This window comes from Caretta caretta, chromosome 14 (assembly GCF_965140235.1).
Source record: "Caretta caretta isolate rCarCar2 chromosome 14, rCarCar1.hap1, whole genome shotgun sequence".
In the NCBI taxonomy this organism is placed as follows: Eukaryota; Metazoa; Chordata; order Testudines; family Cheloniidae; genus Caretta; species Caretta caretta.
In genome coordinates, this window is record NC_134219.1 from 10,728,254 (window position 1) to 10,755,449 (window position 27,196).

The 27,196-nt window shown below is 43.1% G+C and overlaps 1 protein-coding gene across 2 annotated transcripts; it reads right to left on the minus strand.

The window, feature by feature from the left end:
• Positions 1-842: 842 nt before the first annotated feature.
• On the minus strand, positions 843-25,036 carry PCTP (phosphatidylcholine transfer protein). 2 transcript variants are annotated; one of them, XM_048818328.2, is made up of 6 exons: positions 24,633-24,887; positions 9,147-9,264; positions 4,647-4,726; positions 3,715-3,886; positions 2,976-3,043; positions 843-2,452 (listed from the first exon to the last, which is right to left on the minus strand). In XM_048818328.2, the coding sequence occupies exons 1-6, from the start codon at positions 24,777-24,779 to the stop codon at positions 2,387-2,389; spliced, it is 651 nt and encodes a 216-aa protein (XP_048674285.1). In that variant the 5' UTR covers positions 24,780-24,887; the 3' UTR covers positions 843-2,386. The 2 variants fall into 2 exon arrangements, with proteins under 2 accessions (XP_048674285.1, XP_074975347.1); XM_075119246.1 differs by lacking the exon at positions 9,147-9,264 and having other exon boundaries at positions 24,633-25,036.
• Between the last annotated feature and the right edge of the window lie 2,160 nt (positions 25,037-27,196).

The window sequence follows — 27,196 nt, forward strand, 5'->3', positions numbered from 1 at the left end:
CTGTGAAAAACTTACACTCTAAATAGACAAGACAAATGCAGGGTGGGAGAGAAATGGGCAGAACGAACAAGCTGAGTGAACAATAGGAGGGCAGAAAACATTATGCTAGTTTTATTTTTGGGTGGGTTCACTTGGGCAGGGATAAGCTGAATGGAAAAAAGGGAAGGAGGCTGAAGGGGCCAGGGTAGGAGAAATAGGGGGTGAGAGGGGCCGGTGTGAAATGAAGCTGAGGTGAAGAGACTGAGGGAGATGAAGGGAGAGGATTAGGGCAAAGCAGCCAATCAGCACAGGGCAGAGAAAGCCCAGTCAAAGTGGGATCAATATTCCTATCAGTGGGTCAAATTAATCACTAGTGTATCTGCACTGACTTAAGTCTAGAGAGCAGTAGACTTCATGATATGATGCCACGTGTGTTTGAATAGCCTTCAAGCCTTGCAAAACAAAATGTATCAAAGGCACCAGTTACACTGATGGAGTAACTGTTTACAAAACCAGGGACAGAGTCTCAGCTGGGATAAATTTGCTGCTTTACAGCACTTGAGAATCAGTTCCAATATATTTTATATTATGGTATTTTCAGCTTCTTCTAGTGGAGAAGCTATCTGAACTCATAACTGACAATGATTACTGTTTACAACTTTAAAAAAACAAGCAGATTAATCAATCAGTTTACTCACCTTTCAAAAAAAAAAAAAGTCAATCTCACAGTGTTCATGCTGAAGTGCAATTGATGATCTGCCATGTCCATTAGTCAGCATTACTATGGCTACATGTGGAAATGATTAAGGAGCAAAAACTTTATAGCAAAGATTTTTTTTAAAAAAGCTACTCGTACAAATCTGTAATTTCAAGGTTTTGTTTTTAATTCATCAACTACCATTCAGAGCACATAAGGTATAAAGGCAAATAACTTACATCATTACTTTTATATACAGAAATGCTTATATGTCGTTAGTTACAGAGAAGATCTGCCATTCCACTGAAGGCTGTGCATCTGGCTAGATTAACAGCATGGGCTATGTCCCTGAGATCATCACCTTTGTGAAAGTGTTTTCCCTCAATATTCTCCCCACACAGACACACCCACATGGAGGTTCTATATGTGATTTTTTTCCCCTCTTTTACTGGGATTTCTTAAGTTATAGTATCAGCTGGAAAGTTTGGTTTTCGGCCTTCTCTCCTTGTATCAGACTTGGAAACATGAGCTATCCTTAAGACAGCCATTGATCCCCATGGCAGGATCAAGCCATGTCAGGATCAAGAATGAGGAAGCAGAACCTTAAAATTAGTCCCTAGCATGACAGTTAGGAGATCCCCTGATAATGTCTGATACTGGGACAGTCCTAAAAGGATTTCAAGTTATAGTTGATATCTGAGCTGTGTTTCTCACAGAACTCTTCCAGGTAAGGGCTTGATAGACTTTTAATATGCTAATTGGTTTTCATTAGAGCAGAACAAGGAACTGACTCATTCTGTCTTATTTCATCACAATTTTACTTATTACATGTAGGTCTCTTCCATCCTCTCCTCAACTAACTGGATGTGGCAAAAGCATGGTAGGTACAAACTATTAGATTTGACAGATACAAAAATGCCAGTATTGGGACTTAGACATGATCATAGCAAAACTCTTAATTATACCCTGTAATAGCATGAGTCCCAGTGCGGGCTGCAGGTTATTTATCAACACATATAGCAAATATCCTCCACCTGGATGGTCAGCAAGCAGGATGTGTATTTCTGATCAATGAATCTCAGCTCCCAATAAATACAGGATAAAATTTAGGAAAAGACGGGATAAAGAAACATACTTAGGATCATGGAAAGTATCCAGTGCATTAGACCCGAGTGTGCCTTCAAGGGGCAGCCAGTTTTGGCAGAAGGACTTTATTAGCAAGGCAACACCTGCCAGAACTGGTTACCTAATGGGTACAGAGACCTGATTTATCACAAGAATCAAAATTTACTTTAAAAAGCTGCCATTTTACAGTATTCTTCTCCAACAAGCAGTAACGGGCTCTACTCTGTTGAGGATTTAACATAACTTCCCTAATGGACCTATGGTAGAAAGCATACAGAATTGGGGGTGGTGGAGGAAGGATGGGATAAAAAGGAAGGAAACTATTTGAAAAGCAGGGAGTAATTGCATCAGCAGTTGAAGCAAGGATGCGCAGCTATCTAGCTAAAGTGCACAAGAGATGGCAAATGAAAAAATAAAGGCTCGACCACTTTGAAGGCATATGCCAATGGAACCTAACTATAATGAGTAGAAGATCTCAGGAGGTAGATTTTATCCAACAATGTTTCACAATAGTTGTCCTTGGAAGCATCCAATTTTGGGAATCAAATCAAGAAACAAGTTCAGAGAGAGAATCGAAGCAGCAATTCAAGTTTTCTTGCAATAATTAAAGCAAGCCTTCTGCAGGTCTTTGAGGAAAGCAGGTACTCCACTCTGTTTTAAAAAAAAAAAAAGTATGCAGTGGTTATTCTCTGATGCTGGTAAAAAAGACACCGCAGAGAAAAGCTATATATAGACACTATTTTACACTACAAATATTCCAAGAGATAACAGAAGACAGTGCTTCTAACAAAAGGATTAAATTTACTACAAAGCAGTAAATTCTGTATTTGTTCCTAGAACATCACATTGTATTTCAGGAGTTTGAAAACTACTAAATCTGTCTGCTCGTATTTTGGAACATGAGTTTTTCTGGCCACAGTGGTGCAGAAACAACTCTGATGAGTTTTAGTATCAAGAGTGAGCTTTCTTGAGGTGTGGGGGAAGGAACAGTTAAAAAGAGACAGCTATCAGAAGGGAGGCCTGAAAGACAAGACAGAGTGGCCAAGAGGGAAGAAGACTTCAGATAAAGATTGGCTTATCTTGTCTGATTTATGGAGGCCAGATTTGGATCCTGGATCCACAGGAACAAGTTAGACAACACAAAGAAAGATATTGCCCCCAGCTTCCTGCTTACCTTGGCTGCCCAGTTAATGAGCCATGACGGAATCATGCCACCAGGATTATCGAAGTAATACATGTAAACTTAAAGAGACAGACATCAAAGGGAATAGAGTTTATTATAACAAAATCATTAGAAGTTTACTTCTTGCCTGCAGCTATATTGATTACAACCATAGTTTTTGCCTTACTATGGAATGCAGGATTTAGCCCTATGTAAGTAATGTTACATACACACATTGTTACCAAATAAAACATTTTTTCTTAAAGATCAACTTTGTCCCAAAATATCCTTCAGCCTATTTAGAAGAACTTCAAGATTGGTTCCACAGAGATTAATAAGTGACTTTTCAATTAATGGAGTCTTCACTGGGTTACCCACTTTCCATTTGCTATCAGTGATCAAAATAGAATAACCAATATCCAATAAGTTCAAATGAATGACATCTGTTCTCCATTTAGTGGAGGGAAATGACTAATTGGACTGTTCTTAATTGTGCAAGTCCAGTTAGATTTACCTCACAGATGAAGTCCAATGTAACATTCCCAGTCATGCTTCTTTCAGCATGGATTTTCAGAGATTATAAAACTCTTGATATACATCTTTACCATATCCTTTGCATGTATCTTCAAGTCCTTAGCCTCTCCTGCTTTGATGGTATCTGAGATTTTACATTTCATTTCCTTAATAAATGTAGAATAAAATTTGAAAACTTGCTCTACTTTACTTAGCTGTAATAAGTGATATTTCTTACCTTTGGATCCAGTCTTGCCATCACTCTCAAGCACCAGACTTTGCACATAACTATTTACTCTGATAATCCCAGGTTTTTCTGGACACTGAGGAAGAGACATGCTTTTAGCCAGCATAACCCAGATCTTCCGCCCATCAACCTCCATATCACGACGTTCACGAATATACACATACTGTATTGCAAGTTAAGAAAGATGCCTGAAAGTTGAAGAAAGATGCATGCACACACACAAAAGTATAACTGGGTTCAAAAAAGAAGTAGATAAATCCATGGAGGATAGGTCCATCAATGGTTATTAGCCAAGATGGTCAGATATGCAACTCCATACTCTGGGTGTCCCTAAACCCCTGACTGCAAGGGGCTGGGATTGAATGACATGGGGTTGATCACTCAATAAGTTGCCCTGTTCTTTTCACTCCCTCAAACATCTGGCACTAGCCACTGTCAGGAGACAGGATACTGGGCTAATGGACCATTGGTCTGACACAGTGTGGCTGTTCTTATACAACTATGATCAGTTTCACAATATTATTATTATCATCATCATCAACTTGTATTACAGTAGCACCCAGCAGCCCCATCATGACAGACACTGCCTTTATGTTGTGTGCAGTCTCTGACCTGTTTCAATCTATGTTTCACCTCGGTCTTTTAAATGAATCTTAGCGTTTGCATTATTGTAGGTCTGATCCTGCAGACTCTTGCATTTGAACATGCATTTAATTGAAATCAACGGGATACCCAGGTGAGTGATTCACATTGCACAAGCGCAAATAAGGATGGCAGGATCAAGCTTTTAAACTCTTCATTCTCGTCTCAGGTTTGGCTCTTCTTCAACTCCCACAGTAACAGACAAGCGAAACTCTTAGAGCTGCCTGCATGGACTCTTGAATAAGTTACTTTGCCACCAAGACAAAGATTTAAAAGGATACATCTCTATTTGACAAAGGGAAAGGGTACTTCACTTCCCAGTAGATTATTCTCTTCTCATCATAAATCTTCTCACACAACTCTACAATTGGCAGAGGGGAAAACAGTGTTGGCCATCGCTGAGTTAATTCCAGCTGCAACATTTATACATATGTAATACCAAAACACCACTTAGATTAGCAGTGGCAAGAATTTAAAAATCTGTTTGCATCGCAGCACAGTTGTACCAGGATATGCTAGGTCTAGTAAAGCCAGGTCAAGAGAAAAGTTTGTTTCTACTGTAGACCGTTCCATTCAGGAATTAAGTAAAACAATTGTACCAGAAATTGCAGGAAGAATCATATCTCCATTTCTACTGATTTCATCGATTAAAGAAGAGAACAATAGTCTTTGAGGCGCCCAAGTCAAACTCCCACCCAGAGAGTTAACTCATTCAAAGCCTGTCCCACCTCTTGTGTAAACCTGTGCATAAGAATATGTTCCTTTTAATGCACATCCTGTAGCTAGAAGTTCAGAACAGCTCTGTTGCTGAACATGCATTTGAAACAAAACAGGTAATCACTTTATATCCTTGACAGCCAGTCCAATCTAACATGGAATTAGAACATGTGGCAAGTATGAAAAAGAGAGGCTCCCAATTAAAGCGAGCGATGAGCAGAATTTGGGGTGTGTGGTGGGGGAAGGTTACCCTTTTTTAAAAATTCCATTTTTGTCATTCATTGGCAAGTGATAAGTTAACTCTGTTCCAGAGTTACCAGCAGGCACCAATGTTTGCTCTGCATACTAGAAGCTGAAACAGGAGGCAGTCTGAGTGGGAGCGCCTGGGAACAGAATCAGAGTTCAAGAGACAAGATGACTCACTAAGGAGATCAGATGGGAAGAAAGCAGCAGGAAGGAGAGAGTGAGGGAGCTTAAGCCAAACTAAATCATTGGAGGTTAGAAGGAAGCTTTCCGTGGAGTAAGTTATCCCCCCCTAACGGTCCACTGCAGGGTTTTCTTCTGATGCAGCCAATACTGGCCATTGTCAAAGGCAGGACACTGGACTAGAAGGATCATGGGTCTGAGCCAGGATGGCATTTCCTATCTGACCAGGAAGGCAACCATGTCCGCTGATGCCCCTGAAAAAACCAAGATGAAGGACACACAAAGAGCCATCAGTGTTAGTTGCATGTGGTCGGATTGTGCCCAAGGATGTTAACAGTACCAGTGAGTTAGCACCAACAGGGTTAAGACACTTGTGTGTGCTCATATCAAAGGAAGCATCCACTATAATTTTTCATGCTGGAACCATTCAGCTGTCTCCTAGAAACTCCCACTCCCAACCCAAGGTAGTGTTTGAACGATACATACAGATATTGCAAGACTGTAGTGTCATCCTCATTCACAGCTTCTTGGGCGTGTTTACAAAATGGCTTTGAAAGTAGCACAGGAGGAAACACCATGCATTTACCCTTCCAAATGAACAAAGAACGATGCCACAGAGGATGGGGAGAGTGGCTTTCATGTGGGAAAGAAAATGAAAGAGGGAGGGGGAAAATGGTGCATCTAAAAAGAGAGTTACCATTATACCCAGTGCATATGTATGTACCAGGTGTCCCACACAGACACAAAAAAAATCCCATTTCCTTTCCCCAGCCCACTTGCAATTTCGCTAACATTTAAGATGTGCACACAGTATGCTGCAGTCCCTGCAATGCAACGACAAACCACACAGTATCGTGTTTTCCACCAGAGGTCACTGGAGTATTAATTTGTTGCCTTTTAACTATTGCTTTCATTTAATTCTTCTTAGCTAAAATGCTAAGAAGTGAGTCTTCCTCCTTTTCAAGAGAGAGGTCAATTTGAGAGTGCCATGCCAATATGCATTGGACAGAATGACCAAACAGAACTTCAATAATCCATTCTGAAGAGCCCAAGAGATACATATTATACTGAAAATTGCACATATGCTAAAATGCAGCATTCAATTTTTTTCAAAAAACAAAACAAAACCCCAAACCCCCAAGGCTATATTACAAAATGTACTTCACTTAGTCCACAGCACTGTTCAGTTTTGTTTATAATACAGAATGTAAACATCGGGTAGTTCAGCTTGTTAAAGCAGGGACATGCTTGTTTCACTGCAAAATTTTAATGAAGTGCTGCAGTGAAGAATGGCTGATTTTTGTATATGAGCCATGAACATGTGAATTATTATACTGCGCCATAGGAGTGTTTGGTGCTTTATAGACAAAGGCAAATCTACAGCTTATAGTCCAAAGCTTTGACATTGAGATGGAGATCACTGTAGGATGAAACCGCAAATCAGACCCAACGTAGCAATGCATGCTCTGCGTATGCCCGTCTTTTGAAAGCTCAGTCCACTTTTCAGGAAAGCAAAACCACCTTCCACTCTGCCATGTGTTATGGGCCTAGCCAAAAAATGAGCTATCACTCAGAATAGATTGCATAAGTCTTCATAATATGGCGCTTGCTTTCTTACATGCTTTGATGAGCAGTAAAGTTGTTCAGAGTGTCAACATTTAAAGCTTCACTGATATCAGCGTTACCACCCCTTGAAACAATGGGCATATTCAATGGCTCCAGTTTTCTGCTATCTACCCAGAGTATTTTAAAAAGAAGTACTAGAGTAAGCCTTCTGCCAACAGGGAGTTAACTCGTCCAACCTTGGAGTATGAAATACCATTAAGCCAGCAATTCTCAAACTTGTATCAAATCGTTGTTTCAAACATACACAAGTTCTGGATACAGTTCAGGGAGCCAGACTATTTCCCTAGTCAATGAGGGTGTAGAAGCCAACCCTGCAACATTATCTACATTTTAGAATTTAAAGGGTGTAACTTCCCAACTGCTTCCTTTCTATTCTCTTAGAATAAAAAAGGCATTATAAAAAGATATCAGCATGTTGGCTTCAGACACTATAGGTTGTAGTTGCCTTAGCTAAGTGTTTTACAAACCAGAATCTGATAAAGTCATTTAAACGGAAAATTAGAAAGACAGATTGCTGTGTCTTGGTGTACGATACTGTGCATGAATTAAGGTTCCACTTGAAGCTTCTTTTGGATATGTCTTTGCTAGTAGAAAAGGTGAGTGCCTTTTATAGTGAAAAAGTTCTTGTGTGTTAGCTCATACCTATTCTACTAGTGAAGCTACAGGCGGACTTAGATCAACATCTCATTTTCCATAGGTTAAGTAGCTCTCCACAATACTGCCCAAGGTGCAATCAACAGAACCATGCAGGCTAGAGCCCCCATGGTTTAAAACCAAGGGAAGGCATCTGGCAGCATTTTCCTTGGCTTTCAAACTTGCTTCTTTGGGCCCCTATTCAGGAAAATACTTCATGCATGTGCTTAAGTTCTATTGACTTCAGTGTAAGCATATGCTTGAGTCCTTGCCCCTCTAAAGACCAGGTCTGTTAGTCTTCTAGACACCCTGCAAATTCCACCCCCCCCTCCAGGTGTTTGCAGAAATAGAGGTGTTGATGGCATGGGAATTTGTTGTGTGGATAATAATGGCTGAAGTGTTATTGTTCTGGAGGTGGTCAGGTGTACTGTTATTTTCTGGGGAGGCCACTGTAGGTGTTCTAGGTTTTTCAGTTGGACAGTCACTATTTTTGTAAAGCACCCAGGAAGGTAGGATGGTTGCCAATCCCTCCTTCCCCCCGCAAAAAAAGACAAAAGTGGGGCATATGACCGCTAACCCTGACCTCACCACTGCCAAACAGGCCCCCAAAACTACCATCGAATTGACAGCTATTCTGAGCATTTGATGTCAATTAGGCCATCTAATGTTTCTAAAGATTGTAAATTAAAAATTATAGTACAAAGCTTGTGCTGACCCAGCCTCCAAGAGACAACACGGATGGATGAGAACGTGAGCACCAGCACTGTCATTCAGGCCTTCTGGGTACGGTATCACCAGGTAAAGAGCACTTCAAAGGAAGATGTTCCCCCATTGCCAGAACAGAGTAATGGTTTAGGTGCCAACCTCCTCCTTGGGAGACCTGGGTTCAACTCTGAGACTTCTTCTGCCTCCTCAGGCAAGTCACTTAGCCTCTTCATGCCTGAGTTTTGCCCATCTGTAAAATGGAAATAATACCACTTCCACCTCCCTGGGTGATGCAAGGATAAAGACACTTGCAATGGTTAGGAACTTGGATCCTGTGGTAATGAGGGCCACGTAAGTACTTCGGAGTGGCAAGGACTGATGCTGTGGGGTGCTCTCCCTTGATATTTGAAGTTTGGCCATGACTAGGCAAGAATGTATCTGTTATACGCCACATTTTTACTTATTGGTATAACATTGGGTGCCTGTTGGGTGACGAGTGCTTTTGATAATCTGGCCTCAATTGTAAATGTTGAGCACCTGAAAATGTGACCTCAAGTCCTTTGGGGAACGTGGCCCTAAGAGAAGAGAGAAATTTTAGAAAGCCTTCCGGGGGGGAGAGTTAAAGATAAAACTTATTTTTTAACTTTTAAAAAGTAATTTGATTATTTACTAACCTTTAACATATTGATCCCATTGTTTTCTGTAGTCTAAATCCATATAGACATCTGCAAGCAACTCTGGGGGACAATCGGCAAGGCCACCAAAGATTTTATACTCATAAAGTCCTGATTGCTGTGGAAATGGAACAGACGAAAAAAGGCATCACACAGGAAAGGGAAACATTCTATTGCATGAAAAGCAGCTGAAGGAAGCAAGGTGGGGCACTTATTGCAAACCTACGTAAGCTGGGAAAGCAAATCCTTTTAAAAACAATCCCCAATGCAATCTATTTGCAATATGGCCTTGTTTTTATGTTTGTATATGGAAGTGTAACAGACTCCCTCACACAGAGCCACTTCACAGTTCCCTTACTCACATCAACTAGTGCCTTACTCCACAAATAGTTCCCAGGAACTCAGTGGGACTGCTTGGGGTAAATGGCAGTATAAAGGATAGGACTGATCCTGTTCCCATTGACTTCAGTGGCACAGTATCAAGGTATCACAATCTGACCTATAAATAGGCATTTTTTGTTGTGAAACATGACAAGGTAATGCATGACCCACAGTAATCACTACTGCTGTAAAATGTTAAGCACAGTGGGAATCTTATTCCTAATTTTGATGTATAGTTGTAACACAGGCTATACCTATAAGTAAGGGAGAGAGAGAGAGAGAGAGAGTCATATTTTGAGAGTCTTGGATATTAGCTGTTTTCCTTCTGCAAGCATCCTGAAATCCCAGCCCTCAATTCCCCTAGCACACAATTTCATGTGTTAATGCTTTTAAAGTTTCACATAACATATGGAAATTCCATCTGTGCATATGGAGCAGTGTTTACACTATTGTTACTACTACGTCAGTACTAATTAAAACAATGAGAATAAGATTTTTAAGTGTCAACTATAAGAGCGAGCAATCCCAAGGGGGCTGGGGAATATTATAGCTATTCAATGGTCTGTGTGAACAGAATTGTTGGTCTTTGTTCGGGGCCTACCTGTCCTCACCACAAATCCACCACTGGAACTAGAACACCCAATACATCAAGAGACAAATAATGGATGGGTATGTAGTTTCAGCACCCTCATCCTGAGAGTTGCCTATTCCCTGAAGAGCGTAACTGAGATCACAATCTGGCCCATTAGTTCCAATCCTGAACTGCCTTACAGCCGGTGTAATCCCATTGACTTTAATGGAGTTGGACAAAGTGAATCAGAGCCCACTCGGGTAGTCTTACTTCGGTTATCCACAGAATAGGGTACATTCAGGGTAACACTTCATTCCTGGGTGCCAGTGTCGTCAACTCAGCCTTTTACATGCACAATATTTAAAGAAAAGGAAATATTTAAAAAAAGATACAGCATGATTCATACCACATTTGTAATAAGGCATTACTAATATATTTCCATTTTTATGAGACCATCTCGGGGTAATTTTGGCAAAATGGTACACTTCACCAAGCCAATATCCAAGTAAGTCCCTTCCAGACAGCTAAGAGGAATGATGCACTGAATCTATAGTTATCCAATGGCAGCAGCTTTAGAAATAGCTTTTAAGCCTAAAAAGAAGGAAGTTTGGAAGCTGGTGACATGTAATTTTGTGATTATCATGGTGTTTCAAAGTATCCCATTCCTCTATGGAAGACCTTGCAGTAGACCTTGTCAGTTATTTCAGGTTTTTCCAACCGTGCATATTTTAGATAGATAGATAGATCTTCCTGAAATAAATTTACTGTCCCAGCCTTGCTAGAATACCTATGCGTGTGTGTAGTTTTACAAATGTAAGCAGTGGCATTGTACTTAGTGGGATCATTGACACCTGTAAATGTCAGTCACATGTGTAAGAGTCTGCAGGATTGGGACTGGAGTGTCCAGTTTGGTGTATTCAGCTTAACATGCAATTTGGTGCGTTCAGCTTAATGTGCAAATTTAGGGACCATCTGGTCCTCAGATATACATCCTGTAAAAGTAAGTTACGTCTTTCCCCTTATGATATGTACAGTAGCTAGCTTTACAAGAGGAGCACTGAAAGAGGTTTTAATGATTGAGTCTAATATATATATATATATATATATATATATATATATATATATATATATATATATCCTACTTTGGATATTAAAAGGATTTTTTAATAAATAAAGGGATTAGTATCAGGTAAGAGGATATTTTTCCTTATTCCTACAAGGATTCCAAACACTCTCCCTAATTTTAAATTTTACCAGTAACTTCCTCTCCACCCCCACCCCACCCTACCCTTTGGGAGCGTTTTATGTAACTTTTGGACGTTAGAATGGCTTCTTACGTGACAGGTTCCATTGTGTTCATAAAAGGTCATGAAAAAAAACACAGGATTCAGGAGCTGTCCGTGTTGTTAAATATTAAAAACAAAACAACACAACACATATAACAAAGACATTCCTGAGCCTTACCCTGTATTTCCATTGACAAGAGACAACAAAATAACCAGTCTACACCCTTAGAGTCTGACGTGTGTTTTTCCAATCCAGGTAAGATGGCAGCACAAGCCTCCCTTATTTGGTCACCAAAAATTTGGCAACTCCTTTTTATACACAAGAGGAAGCCAACATTTGACGCATTCCGACAGCACAGTATATTTTTCTGCTATTTCCCCCCTCTCATTAATTTGGTTCCTCTATTACTCATAAGAGCAAATAAAAATGTAGGGATACTTTAACTGGATTAGGATTCCCTGAAAACACACTACCAAAGGTGATCAATGCTACTGAACTCGTAATGGAATCTTCTGTATCTGATCCTGATCACATGAAATAATATTACATTACGAAGAACGGTGGTAGGGAGAAATACCTATAAAGAGAGAGAGAATATATAATCGCCACTGTTATTTTAAAGCACACACCACTAAGGCTCTGTCTACACTGGGTTGTTCTGTCCCCCCCCCCCCCCCCCCCCCGCACCTGTTTAATTTACAATGAGGGAGTGCAAACTGCCAATGTGAGCAGCATTGGTCCCAGATGAGGCTTGTACCACTCTAACTTACCCAGTAAGCTACTGGAGCACGTTGCACCAGCAGAGTGTGTCTGTGTTAAGCATTTACACTGTAGTAGCTATATTAGTACAAATTACTTTAGACGAGACAAATCCCAAAAGTTAAGTAAATGCCCCTCCAATTAACAACTATAGTTCCACAAGTAGTACAGTTAAACTCCACGATCATGCTAAGTTTATGACAAACTTACAAAAGCAAGTAGATGCCCTGTAACTGCTCTTTCCCTCATTGTGCCCAAGGTATGCAATGAAAGATCTCGACTTGCCAATGGGCCTTTAGCAACGATGAAATGCTGAAAGCTTGCTGACAACTCCTCATCCAGGGCGTGACGCAAAGGCAACTGACAACAGTCGAAAGAATCTCATTGACGTCAAGAGGCTGTGGATCAGAGTTATAGGCATGTCTATCCAGTGCAGAATGGACCCTAACTTTCACCGTAACAAGCATATGCACTGCTTTGTTGGACAGACTTTCAAATTTACAGTTTTGAGAGGTAACTATCCACTGTCAAATGCAGTGTGGGGTTCAAGATTTTCTTCCATTTCAACAGTTTATCTGCATTTACATTATAAAAATAATACAAGGCAGGATAATCACTCACATTTCCCTAATCCCACTAATGGGCTAGGAAACATTAATTGTATTCCCTTTGTCTCTCATATAATAGCTCATTGCTATGCTGTCGCAGGAAAAGAATCATCTTTATTATTCTTTTGCTGGATCCCTTCCAGTTTCTTCGTGTCTCTTGAAAAGCCACAAACTGAGCCTGCTGAAAACTATAATCCTGCCGTCAACATCCATAACTTAAGCTAGGACGTAGTAGAGCAAGTTAAAAGGACAGAAGCAAAAAGTTTATCTCACTGAACCCTTTATCCCCCTACCGTTTATCTGCTTGGGAAAACAAATGCCAGACAGCACTTCCTTCTCATTTAAGCTTACAATGGCAGCATCCACACATTCTAAATCCAGTGCTGTGTTTTACACTTCTTCCCTCTCTCGGAGCTTGTCTTCATTAATGGGTTATCTTGAGGTATAACTCAAGTGTTGCCCCAACCTGACTCCCATTGACACAGCTCTCTAGCTTGAATTTGGTGGTGCTTTAAACAGGAACCAGCTGGCCCATTCTGGAGGTGGGTCGAACCTCAAGTGCTGCTAATGCTTGAGCTAATAATACAATGGGGACAGAGCTACTTTGTGATGCTAATGAAGTCACTCAGTGCTGACTGAGTGTTATTTCACTATGGAGCCACTCTCACTCACCTGGGCCATCCTAAACCACCAGATGTGCCCCTTGGGTGGCTGATGAGAAAACCCGATACATAGCACGGCCTGATCTGCATATAACAAATAAGGAGCTGTGGGTCTATGGTTGAGAGTCAGACTAACTACATGTCCATGTAAAAAATGTCATAGTTACGAAAACAACCCCCAGACAAGGATCTGGGTCAATTAGCAAGCGTGAAGGAGCTTGAGAGGGACTACACTGCAAAATACCATTCAAGCAGCACAGGGTAGCCAATGTGCCGTTAGTAGCAGAGTAGCTGTACCCCCCTTGCATTACTAGCTTGACTGAGAAAGAGCTTGCGTGCCAGAGAAGATTAGCCTTAAACATCAGAGAGATTTCATCAAAGCCTTCAACTGCATTCACTGTGCAAGAGGACAATCTGGGCTTCCCAAAAATATAGCATCACTGGTTAAGATGCCGTATGAAGGTTCAAAATGCTGCTATGTAAGGGCAGAAAGTGGAGAGACCAATTGATTCGATATTGTTCCTCCCACCGAAGATGCAGATCCAGGTCAACCAAAACATTTTGTGAATTAACGTGGATTTCGACTGACCGCTTCAGTCAAAATGAAAAAAAAACTGCAGATGCGTTGAAACGAATCATTCGGATATTACCAACGTAAAACGTTTTGATATTTCAGGCTAGACGCACAAGGGAATTTAGGCACCATTCACAAAACACCTCCCTCCCCTTATGTCTTGTAGTCCAGCAGTTAGGGCACTCACCTGGAACATGGGAAGCCCAGGTTCAGTGGCCTACCTGAGGGCTAGAAAGCTGTGTTCGCTCTCTCCCCTGCTCTCTCCCCATGGAACAGCTTCCGCAGGGCAGACAGAGTCCCACCACAGAATATCCCATAGCCTCTGGACTAGGGCGAGGTTGTGTTGATTTCAAGGTGTTTATACGCGCTTTCACTGTCCAACATTAAAAAACAGTGATACTTAGGTTCAGGGGTTTTCTTCTACAGAGGCCTTGGTTTTATTTCGCTCCTCAGCGAACACGTTCTTTCTCAAGTTGAAAGTTTATTGATCAAACACAAGAAATTAAAAACAAGCATTTTTACTGGAATTGAGTGAAAAGAAAAGGAGTACTTGTGGCACCTCAGAGACCAACCAATTTATTTGAGCATGAGCTTTCATGAGCTACAGCTCACTTCATCGGATGCAGCTTATGCTCAAATAAATTGGTTAGTCTCTAAGGTGCCACAAGTACTCCTTTTCTTTTTGTGAATACAGACTAACACGGCTGTTACTCTGAAACCTGGAATTGAGTGATTATGCAAAACAAACTTAAAGCCTTGAAAGCAGGGGTGGGCAAACTTTTTGGCCTGAGGGCCACATCGGGGTGCGAAACTGCATGGAGGGCCGGGTAGGGAAGGCTGTGCCTCCCCAAACAGCCTGGCCCCTGCCCCATCAGACCCCCTCCCACTTCCCACCCCCGACTGCCCCCCTCAGAACCCCCGACCCATCCAACCCCTCCTGCTCCTTGTCCCCTAACCGCCCCCCCCAGGACCCTACCCCCTATCTATCCCCCTCTCCCCCCGAACCTCCACCCCATCCAACCGCCCCCTACTCCCTGTCCCCTGACTGCCCCCCGGGATCCCCTGCCCCTTATCCAACCCCCCGGCCCCCTTACCATGCTGCTCAGAGCAGCATGTCTGGGAGCCACGCTGCCTGGCCAGAGCTACACATGCTACTGCTCTGCCCTGCAGGAGCACGCAGCTCCGCTGCTCGGCAGCGCAACTGCAGGAGAGGGGGGACAGCAAGGGAGGGGTCGGTGGCCAGCCTCCCCGGCCAGGAGCTCAGGGGCCAGGCAGGATGGTCCCGTGGGCCGTAGTTTGCTCACCCCTGCTTTAAAGTCTCTCCCCCTTTGGAGATCAGTCTTATTTTCAAAACAAACTTTTTGATGTGAAGGGTTAATTTTACCCTCAGTCCAGATGTGTAAAGGGTACTCATTTCACCTGTTTCTAATGGACAAGCAGGCTGAATATGGAGGAGAGATGGGATAGAAAAGGTGAGGGAAATATGGCTTTTGTTGATGTTTTTGGAATGCCGGACAGTTGGTCAGTCACAAATGGATGCTTTGGCTGTTAGGTCAACTACAGCACCTGTTGCTCGGATCCTGGTTCACATTCCAGTCAGGGATGTCACCTGCTTGAGTCTTTTCTCCTTAGACAGGGCAGGGCTGTGGTCATCTCATCTTGCTGTGCAGATGCAGGGCAGGTGATTTTATGATTTGATGAAAAGCCAAGAGAGAGAGGTGGGGGGGGGGGTCGGAACAGCATCTTGTACGTCTCTGCTATGCTGGCTGTTACGTATCCCCCCGATGGGTAAGGACAGGATGGCATGGTGATTTTAAGAACTCAAGTGAGAAAGCTCCTTGAACGAGAACAAGGCTTAATGGCCTCCCTCTCAGAAAAAATATTTTGATCTGGTCTGCTCCTGCTGTCTCAGGCTCAGGGAAGATGAGGTGAGTGGAAGACACCCTGGGAAGATGGTTGTGATTTTTTTCCCCCAAAGTCTCTTTTTAAACCCCAAAAAGGGAAACGTGTGCAGCAGAGTTAATCCCCTCATTATTTTGTCCACCTAATAGCCACCACACCAATTTTGTTTCATTCATTTCTGGCTCCACATCTTCCATTTTTACTAAGCACGATATCAACAGTTCTTGAACCTTATCAGGAGGCCTGTTTTGTCTGGACTAACCCAGTTTGTGTGCCTGGTTCTCTTGCACTTGTTCATAAAATTCATTATTGACAAACAACTTGACCTATTTTCCGAGATAAGTTTTCAAGCAGGCAAAATGTTATAGGTTAGTGTGACCTGTTATGAACTTGCACATCTTGTTTTACATATGAGCTACAATTGGGGCAAATGTTTAGGCCCAGTAGCCACAGCAGCACTTGCCTGGGAGGGAGGGACACCTGGGTTCAAACATAGATCTCCCACATCCCAGGTGAGAGTTCTAACCACTCAGCCACTGAGGGTAAGTGGGGATAACCCCACCACCACCTCCTCCATTCTATGATTCAAGCTCTTTATTTCATTTTCTAACTTTAAAAAATAAAAGCAGTGTCCAAACAAAACATTTCATTCAGCACAAAACAAAATTTTGAATTTTCAGTGAATCAAAAAGTCTAAAAATTCTCTCTCTTTTTTTTTTTTTTTTACTTTTTGCAACCGCCAGCAAGCAACAAACATTCACAGAGCTCTACACTACAATAATCAAGGGTACTTGCCAAATTATTGGATTTTCTCAAGTTGCTTACCAAGGTTTAAACTATTAGATCAGGCTTTGCAAGGGGAATGGAGGATCACTCCTATGCATACACATCTACTGTAGCAAGAGACATGCTGAGAGACAGGAATTTAAAATGAGTTCAAGGCTAACAGAGCCTGAAGACAGAAATTCTCAAGATTTCAGAGTCGCGTGCCAGCTAAACATTTAGAGATGGTACACTGTACAACCAGACTAAACTTAGCATCTTTATTACCCTTTTTCAAAACATGACCTTTGTATACAATCCAACCTCAACTATCCAAACTCTTGTCACGTCTCCCCAGAGAATCAGAGAAGCTACATTTAGATAATTGTGGCTGCACTTGTCCCTTCTCCCAGGATTCACTGCCAACTACTTGAACCGTGCTGCCCCTGAACAGGCAGGGCCAGCCAGCTTCCCATCTGGCCAGTAGGATAGCAGACAGTTAATGTACTAAAGCAGAATACCAAGATGTCTACATTCAAGGGAACCAACTCAGCAGGCTTTGAAGCCTGCTCTCTCAGGTACGCCAATTCAGTTTCAGCTTTAGTCCATTGGAATCACTGGAGGTGATCAGCTGAAATCCAGGGTAACAGCCAAATTTGGCCCAGTCTTAGCCCAGCACAGACTTAATGCCTGCTGAGCCTGTTTCCCCCAGTTATGCGATCCTCAGTAGTTTGGATAGTTTACATTGTATTCCCAGTTCTGCTTCTTCTGATGTAACCTATGAGACATTCTATCCACACTGCAACATTATACCCGGGTACAAGTTCTATTATTTTGCCTACAGTTAGCGAGATCAGGCATCTTCACAGAACTGCAGCCATTAGCAAGAGCTAGTTAGAGAACTAAACTGATGCCACATCTGCCAGAAAACGTTACAAACTTTCATCTGCAGAGTGGAAATGGATTTTGACCAATCATCCTTTTCATAAGTTTTAGGCACTCAGCACAATCCTACAATAAAATCCAAAAGGAGAGAATTCGCAGGTGCAAGAGATCTGTGTGACGATCATCATTGTTTTGTTGATGTGCACCCTGAATTCCTTTAAGTACATCCTATATTTCCACCCACCCTCAGAATTTATCCATTTCTGGATGAACATGGAGAATCCTAGTCATCCATCCCCAATAACCCCCCGATTCACACCTCAATTTCAGTTTAATATTTGAGGGTCATTCTTGCAACTGCAACAAATGCCAGTATGAAATGCAAGATTATGAAAGAATTCCCAAGTACTTTTTTTTCCCCCCCTTCATACATTTTAGGGTCAAATGAGACCACTAGAATAGTCTGATCTTCTGCATGACAGTCTGTAGAATTTCACTGAATGATTCTCTCTCTCTCTCTCTCTCATGCCCACACACGAATTTATCCTCATAATCAGCCCGACAAGGTGGGGATAATAAAAGTTCCCTATTTTGCAGATGGGGAACTGAGGTACAAGAGAAATCAAACTACTTTAGATCAGACCCTTAAAGTCAAGGTGAGGGTCCTGCTGATCAAAGATATACCCGAGACCCCATTTTCAATATTTAAGAATTTCCATCTTCAAAATATTTTTCAAAGGGAAAATATTTTTTAGTCTCATATGATTTCTCCAGAAGTAAGTCAAAGGCCCAGTGCTCTTGATGTTTCTGCAGGAGTGCATGCCTAGTGAGATAGTAGATTGAATGCAGGCCTAGTTCCATCCAGGGTTCATCAGGGGGAAGTTTAGCAAGCTTCATAGCATAGCACAGGGTACAGCCTGTTGAGTCAGGACTTAAAAATAGTCTACTGGTGAGGGTCAAGTTAGACAATAGTCAGCAGGAGTTCTATTGAATTTGTTTGAAAGCGTCCATTTTTAGTAACTTATAACACCCGGTTAAGAGAGATTATCCGCTCACAGTTATCAGACTACGCGGAAATACTGCACCATTGCACTATAATTGATTTTACTGGCAATTCGAAGTGGTATATTTTTCCTATTATAAAAGATACATAAAATCGTATAAAATGGGAAATGACATTTTTTCTAAAAACATTTAAGAATTTTCCCTTTTTTTCAACAAAAACCAAGCTTTTGGGGGTTCCCCCACCCTCTCCCCTTCCCCTTTTTCAATTGGCAATTATCAGGGAGGGGGAAGGGAAAGTGTGAGGAGAGAGAAAGAGAAAGACAGACGTTTTCAGGGGGAGAAGGATGAAACAAACAAAATTTCAAGAGCAAATTTAAAGTTTCTCCTCAAAAACAACTATTATTTTATGACCAACTTTACTGGCAGCTACTGTGCAGTACCCAGTTACTCAGACAATGCGGTTCTGCACACTTGTACCCTCCTCATAGATTCCACCAAAAACATTGCCTATTTTATACTTCTTTCAAGTACCTGGCAAACCTCATTAGCTAGCTATTTACTGTGTGTATTCCACACACTAACATGCTTTCATTTCAATACTACAGGTTACCACTCCCATACTATAAATAGGGGAATACATTACCACACAGTGACAGAAGAAAAACAGATTACCCTGAAGTGACAATTCTATTTCTTGTAATGGGAATGAATCAGACTTTCCCCAGCCACCCTTCCCCTTTCACAGGGACCTGGATGACCTATTTGTTTGCTTTCTCCTTTATGTTTTCCTTTTAGGAAAGAACATCCCAAGAAACAGGGCACCTAAACCACCAGAGTCAAGAGGTGGTGTTTCCTGAACCCACGTTTAATCCCTTAATATGTATTTTTTGCTTCTTAAAAAGTAATTACAAGACTTCCACGTTTTGATCTCACTATTCCTTAGAGATACCTTTCAGAATTTAGGGGAAAACATGTATATTTATGTGTAGCTGAGCAGGATGTTCCAATGCGGAGGACACTATGTTTGAACCTATAACTGGAATATTTTGTTTGTCTAACCCTAAACGATCTTTCATCTGCCATGCCTCCAAAACAAATTAATTTGGGGACACCAGTGGTACAAATATGATCCCCATTTCGTAGACTGGTGAACTAAGGAACTGATCAATTTCTTAGGCCCTGATCACGCAAGGAGATCCAACAGGCAGATTCTGGAAGCTCTGCCATGCTGCACTGAAATCAATGAGATTCTACAATGGGATCTTGACCAACTATCCACCTCTTTCTCTGGGAGGTCAAGAGGTTGATCAATCACAACCTCCGGCGGGAGACAGAACGTGCGCAGCTCCCCCTGCTGAAAACCTGCCAGAACCAAGAGGCATATTAACTATTTCAGAAGTCCTCGGCTCTCCTTCCTAAGGATGCTCACAACATGGGAGCCCTATCACTGCCCCTTCCTCAGGCCTTACTAACAGGTAGTGCAAAGATCTCCACCATCTAGCGGAGTGCTTCAAAAGCATCCTGCCCAGCTACTGATCACATGGTCATTGGATATTCCCACACTGTCCCAGCTGATCAGGCTCGGTTTCCTCCCCCCCTCCCCAACTGCCAACTTTGCTACCATAGCACACTCATCACTTCTTCCTGCAGCTCAAGTGAAGTTTTTGCAGCACTCACATGGGGGGGGGGGGGGAGAAGAGAAAAAGAAAAAAGAAAAAGAACGAATCAAAAGTTCCATCGCATCATTCCTAAGAAGGGTCCGTGAATAGTGGCTTTTGGTACTCAGCACACTGCAGGGGACTCAAGGTCAACTTGCATGACAGGCTGTTAGCAGGAGGTCTCCATAAGCGGTTTCCCAGGTTCTTCCCCACTGTGCTGGGCAGCCTCCACTCAGGTGCAGAGGCAGGAAGGATGAGTTGAATTTACACATCAGAGAGGTCTGTTCATGGAAAAAGACAGACCAGCAGAAGATATTTAATGTTGCAGGGGACCGGCAGCCATCCCCAAGTGAGAGAATGCCCAGAGGGAGTTTGAAAGGGAGAAGGACCAAGGGACTCATGAACAAATCAGGGAGGCTTCCACTGACTCCAGCTGTTGTTGACTGTAATACTATACCCAACCCTCAAGCCTGGCTAAGGATGTTGTGTATGCCAAATACAGAGAGATTTCCTCCAATACTAGACCTCATTGCCTGGAACCCTTTATAGCTGTGGCCAGGAGTTGCTCTCTAGTACCATCTGTTGTGGAACATATTTATTCCCAAATAAATAAGTGCCTGCCACAAGTGTAGGAGAGAAAGAGAGCCTGGAGCACTGGGCCTGGTGCAAGATTTGAGGCCTGAACCAGAGGCTATGAACCAAAGTCAGGCTGTGTATTAAACAGATCTTACAAATTCACTTTGTGGTACGTTAACTTGGCAAAGTTGTTGCTAGCATACTAGGAACTAGATATTTATGTAAATTCATTCCAGAAGGCTAGTACAGATACACCCCAATCTAGTACAAGAGAAGATGGTTTGACCGAATAATGAATAGGGATGTTTTGTCTGAAATATCAGGAGCAAGGGGAGGGAAAAAAAATTATATATCGTGAAACATGTAACATGGTACATAAATTGTTTATCCCAGTTGTTTGTCTCAGTCTATAAATGTGCCGGTACTTCACCTTAACCCTTTGTGTGGCCAAGGGGACAGCAGAAACTCCCGCTGCTGACTGAGCTGCTCTTTGCCACTGGGCACTCATGTGTTAGTGTACCTGTAGCTCCTGTGGGACACTAGCACTGTACCTTGAGGGCAATAAAGCTGGCCAAGTGCCTTTGTCACTGAACTGTGCCAGTGGTCTTTTTTTTATGAGTAACATCAAGGGCTGCTGAATTAGCAGGCTACGCTCTCTGCTAGTGCTGATAACACCAGAGCTCCAAGGACAGAAGCACAGAGCAGTTGGAACAGCTTTATCAGCAACATTCGTCAGCACCCTTCTACAATAAGCAGCGAGAAACACGAGAAGACTGGAGTGGCTGTGAGCGGAGACCAAAGTGATCCTCTAAAGGGCTTTCAACCCAATCCTGAAGTGGAGATTGCAAGAGTGCAGATGATGGCTCTTTATACAGAAAATTAACGCTGGTCCTCAGCAGGTCAGCCCAGACAATTTAGGAAGAAGGCCTGCTGGAACCTCAAACTGACCCAGCCTGATATGACCACTAGGCTGCCACTCTTAGACTAGTGGGTTTTTAAAGCCCAATTTAATAACAAAAATATACCAAGTTTCATAGCCGTAGGAGCCAGGAAAGGGGAGAAATGGGGAAGAGGCCTTCACTGCCAGCAGTGTTCAGGGAATCATGCTACAAAGCAGCTCACTGAGAAAGTATAAAGAAAAGGAGTACTTGTGGCACCTTAGAGACTAACCAATTTATTTGAGCATGAGCTTTCGTGAGCCACAGCTCACTTGTGGCTCACGAAAGCTCATGCTCAAATAAATTGGTTAGTCTCTAAGGTGCCACAAGTACTCCTTTTCTTTTTGCGAATACAGACTAACACGGCTGTTCCTCTGAAACCTGAGAAAGTATAAACATTATACATGGGTAGATAGTCAGTAATCAGTCTCCGTGTTACTGTTGTGACAGTAGCCATATTTCTAGTCCTTCCATTTCAATTCAACTTACCCACTCCTAGCAAGCTATTTGGATCTAACCAAATCTTGTCTGTTTTAAATCGGATGATGAGTAAGTGTAACTGCTAATGGAAATATATTTCCTAATTCAGTTTAGCTAAGTCTACCTTTCATAGTTCAAGAAAATTTGTTTTGAGAATTAGTCCACATTTGATCTAGCTGGAAAGTGACATACAATTTGATTAATTCTGCATTTTCAATAGCTCTTAGGGTATGCTGAATGATATAAATTGCAATTAAGAGGCCACTGAAGCTAGAAAATCATATGTAAAAGCTATCTCTAATTCAGGTAAAGATACCATAGATTATTAAAATGAATTTAACTTTTAAAGTGTCATTTACTTTTGATTATTTATGCCATTTGCTTTTTTTATTTTATTGAGCTCTGAAAGAGAAAACAGGCTAGTTGGCTTCATTTTGGTCAGTTTCAAGCCAAGTTCTCTTTCCCATTCTTGTGCACTACCAAAATATTGCAATATTCAGATTGCAGAGACAGCAGGAAACAAAACTGCTTCCACAGACTTTTTAAAAATAAGTTGATGAACAATTTTATGACAATACTAGATTCTGTAAAGCTTTGCCCTACATGGTATCATATAATTTAATTCCAATGCAACAATAGCACTGACCTGTTAAGTATGTGATAAGAAGAGTAACTAAAACTACAAAAATGAAGACATTTTGGAACCATATTTATACCTAAATGTTTGAATAAGTCAGGAAAATGGATTAGTTACCAAGTAACAATAAAGTATCAGCTGCCACTGATAGAAAATATCTATATTCAACTGCAAGCTAATTTTAAAGATAGATTCTAGCCTTGAATATTTAAAACATTTATAACCATTGAACTGTATCAAAACCAACTCAGGCAGTTTTGGACATCTCAGCCATAATCTTCCCTCAAAACCAAGAAGTGAAGATTTTAATGCTGATGGGGGATTTATTACAATATTTTCTGAAGCTCTGCTTGATTTGGGGCCAGGATCTTGATGATGTGGCCAGCAGTGAACAACATCATCAGCTAAAAAGAGAAGGAGATGGAGACAGGACATGTACCTGGAAAGTTACTGAAGATTCTAAGATTAGGAACAGATGGTATTTGAAGGTGGAGTAATAAGTTCCCTAGCCTTCCTCCTTAAGGGATCCACTGTCATTCTCCCCTGAGATAGATTTTTATTGGAGGGAGGAAGAAGGGGGAGACGGGTATTTCCCACTGAAATCAGTAAACTACTTCCTTCAGACTAAAAGGCTTCCTCTCACCAAGCAGAGCCCTCCATCAGGAGTTTCCAAATTACCAAGTGTGACTAAACCTTAAACGCTCAGTAATCTGCAGGCCCTGCCACAGCTTTTAGGGAAACAGGCAGTGTTTGCAGCTGCAACAGCTTTCCCCATCAGCAGTTAATGGCATTAGCCTGAAAGCTGCTTTCTGTGACTCAGGAGACACTGAGCTAGGGGTGTTAGAGCTCAAACAGATGACAGAGAGGTGCCTGGCACAGGGGAGCAGTTCAGCCTGTCTAGCTAATCAGCAGAACATGTTCCCACTTTTTAATATCTAGTTAAATACACAAGCCTCTTCCACTCATGAACATGGATACTCTTCTACAGAGAGCAACCCCACATAAAAGTTTCTAGGTGGTAAACTGTCTCCAGCTAACAATTAGTCCTACTTCCATTCAGTTATACTGATGACAATCATTTCTGCCTCCCATCAATATATAGGGGGGCTGTTTCTCCCTAGATGTAGGGGATACCCAGTATTCACCTGCTGTAGCTATAGATATGCACCCATAGATAAGGGATGAGCACTTCCCCCCTCCTCCACTGAATATGGGGGAGCCATCGCCCGATATATAGATGCCTTCTCCATTTATATAGGGAATGCCCCTATCCAGCATAGATACGGGAACTGGGTATAGCCTATGTGTTGTGAATGTTCCCCATATAAAGGAAATGCCCAAGTTTATATATATATATATATATATATATAGTGCTCCCCTCCCCCAAATAATGGAGTCCTTCCCCCTTTCCCTCATGTAATGAGAATGCCCACTACACAGGGCATCCCACCTTGCCCCACATATATAGGCAACTAACCACCTGTACAGAGCATGCCCAGTTCCCCAGGCACAGTGTGAATACTCTCCTTTATGGACTTTTGCCCTTTGCTCCCCTACACAGGGAGCACTTCCCCACTGATATCAAGTATGCCCCCCTTCCTCCAGGATACAGGGGGTGCCCCCACCTCCCCATGTCTCCAGTGAATGCCCCCAAAAGAGGGGCCCTGCCTCTGCCTCTCCCCCCGAGGATACCACACTGAATGAATGCCTCTCATAGACACGGCATGCCCCGCCCCCGCGTACATAAGGGACCCCTCAATCCTATAGGGGCCGCCGGCCAGGTGACCCCTCTCCAGGGTACCTCGTCGTAGAGCCGGTAGATACTGATGCCCATAGTCTCCACGAGGAGCTGCCAGGCTCCCCCTGGGGCCGGGGCCGGCGCTGGCTGGCTCAGCTCCCGGCAGGCGGCCTGGAACTGCTCCTCGGAGAAGCCCGGCTGCGCCTCCATCCCCCGGCTCTGCGGGGCCGGGCCCGGCGCGCCATGTGATATCCCCGGCCGGGCCACAGGCGGCCAATCGCGGGCACCCGGCGCTCGGCTCGTTCCGGGAGCGGGAAGTGCCGAGCCCCGGCCTGCGGCGGTGTGGGGGGGGATCCCCCCGTGTACAGCGGGGCCTTTCCCCGCCGTGCGTGAGACTCTCCGCCTGCCCTGTGCCTCTAGGCCGGCAGAGAGGGGGCATTCCCTGCCCTTGTAAGGGATATAGGGGAACAACCCCTCCTTCCGGGCACTTCCTCCAGCATTCATACGGGACACCTCCCCCAAGGTACATAGGGGAACACCCCCCTCCTTCCGGGCACTTCCTCCAACATACATAGGGGACACTCCCTGCCCATGTGTAGAGGGACCACTTCCCTCAACATATATAGGGAGGCACTCACTCACATATATATAGGGGATATTATCTCTTCCCCCATCCAATGTATTGTGGGGCATGCTCTTCCTCCCTGCCATATAGGTCCTGCCCCCTCCCCAGTTTGTGTATAGGGTCACGCCCTCCCCACCCCATGATACTGCCACCCCATATGGGGGGGAGGGATAGGTCAGTGGTTTGAGCATTGGCCTGCTAAACCCAGGGTTGTGAGTTCAATCCTTGAGGGGGCCATTTAGGGATCTGGGGCAAAAACTGGGGATTGGTCCTGCTTTGAGCAGGGGGTTGGACTAGATGACTTCCTGAGGTCCCTTCCAACCCTGAGATTCTATGTATAGGCGCAGTCTCCCTCATGGGCCATTTGTATGGGAACTGCCTCTCTCCACATGCATAGCAGGGACACTGTAGCATTGCTTTGTCTGTTAAACACCTATTGCATTCTGTCTTTGGTGCAATTTCTAGGAATAAGTGCAAATGGTGTCAAGGCAGAGCTAAGGTGTAGAAATCAAAGGGGTATAAGTAGAACCCTACCAAATTCACAGTCCATTTTTGTCAATTTCACAGTCACAGGATTTAAAAAATAGTAAATGTCATGATTTCCGCTATTTAAATCTGAAATTTCACAGTGTTGTAATTACAAGGATTTTGACCCAAAAAGGAGTTTTGGAGGTTGCTAAGTTATTGTGTGGGGGGGGTTGCGGTACTGCTCCCCTTACTTCTGCACTGTTGCTGGCAGCGGCGCTGCCTTCAGAGCTGGGCAACTGGAGAGCAGGGCTGCTGGCCAGGAGCCCAGCTCTGAAGGCAGAGCCACCACAAGCAGAAGTAAGGGTGGCATGGATTGGTATTTCCACCCTTATGTCTGTGCTGCTGCTGGTAGGGTGCTGCCTTCAGAGCTGGGCACCTGGCCAACAGCCACAGCTCTCTGGCCACCCAGCTCTGAAGGCAGCGCAGAAGTAAGGGTTGCAATACTGTGGCCCCCCTAAAATAACCTTGTGACCCCCCTGCAACTCCCTTTTGGGTCAGGACCTCCAATTTGAGAAATGCTGCTCTCCCCTGTGAAATCCATACAGTATACGATAAAACACACAAAAGACCAGATTTCCCAGTGGGAGACCAGATTTCATGGTCCATGACACGTTTTTCTTGGCTGTGAATTTGGTGTGGCCCTAGGTAAAACTTTTTGTAGCTTACATACCGAGTGGGGCAGAGGGGGCTGTATGTGACACCAGCACAGAGTCTCCTCTGAATTTGACCGCCAGTTTGTAAAGTGCTTTGGGGTCTCTCGGGATGAAAACCAATATAAGTACAATTAATGTGTTGCTATGGCAGCCTCACACAGACAGCCACAGCAGCCAGTAGAGCAAAGTGGGGCAGTGCATGTAGAATAGTCTCCGTAGGCCATACTGCTATATGAAATATTGTTCTGCTCACACAGCTCCTCCTAGATTCCCCTGCTTGCACACAGTATCCCTTGGTTAAGAAAGATTCAAGCATCCCTGAGCTACTAGCGGTGGGCAAAGAATCAGTCTCACAACACCATTATCATCACCATCCCATGGATGGGTAACTAAACGCAAGCTTAGCAAATGTTATTTCTCTCTAGTTTCCCTGCCTGATTGCTGGCTTCTTTGACAGAGTCCAGTGATGTCAGATATCCCTCCCAGTTATAGCTAATTGCTCCATAATCAGGCTGTGAGGCTTTCTGTCTGCCATTGTGTTGGACATCTCGGCTGGGTGCGATCGCTGAGCAATAAGTTTGTAAGAGCTCTAGAGAGAGCCTTGTGGCTGATGGCAGACTGGTATCTTACATCCCTCCTCCAACACGTGATTTTGACACTAGGTGTGGACCTGTACCTTCTTTCTCAAATGAGATTACTAATGTTGATATGCCATACAGATTCAATTGCATCCATGTATGGATCAGCTGCTTGCATATCCTTAGGGAAACAGACTAAACAGACTAAAGTTTCTATATTTTACTGGTTTGTATTCTTTGTGA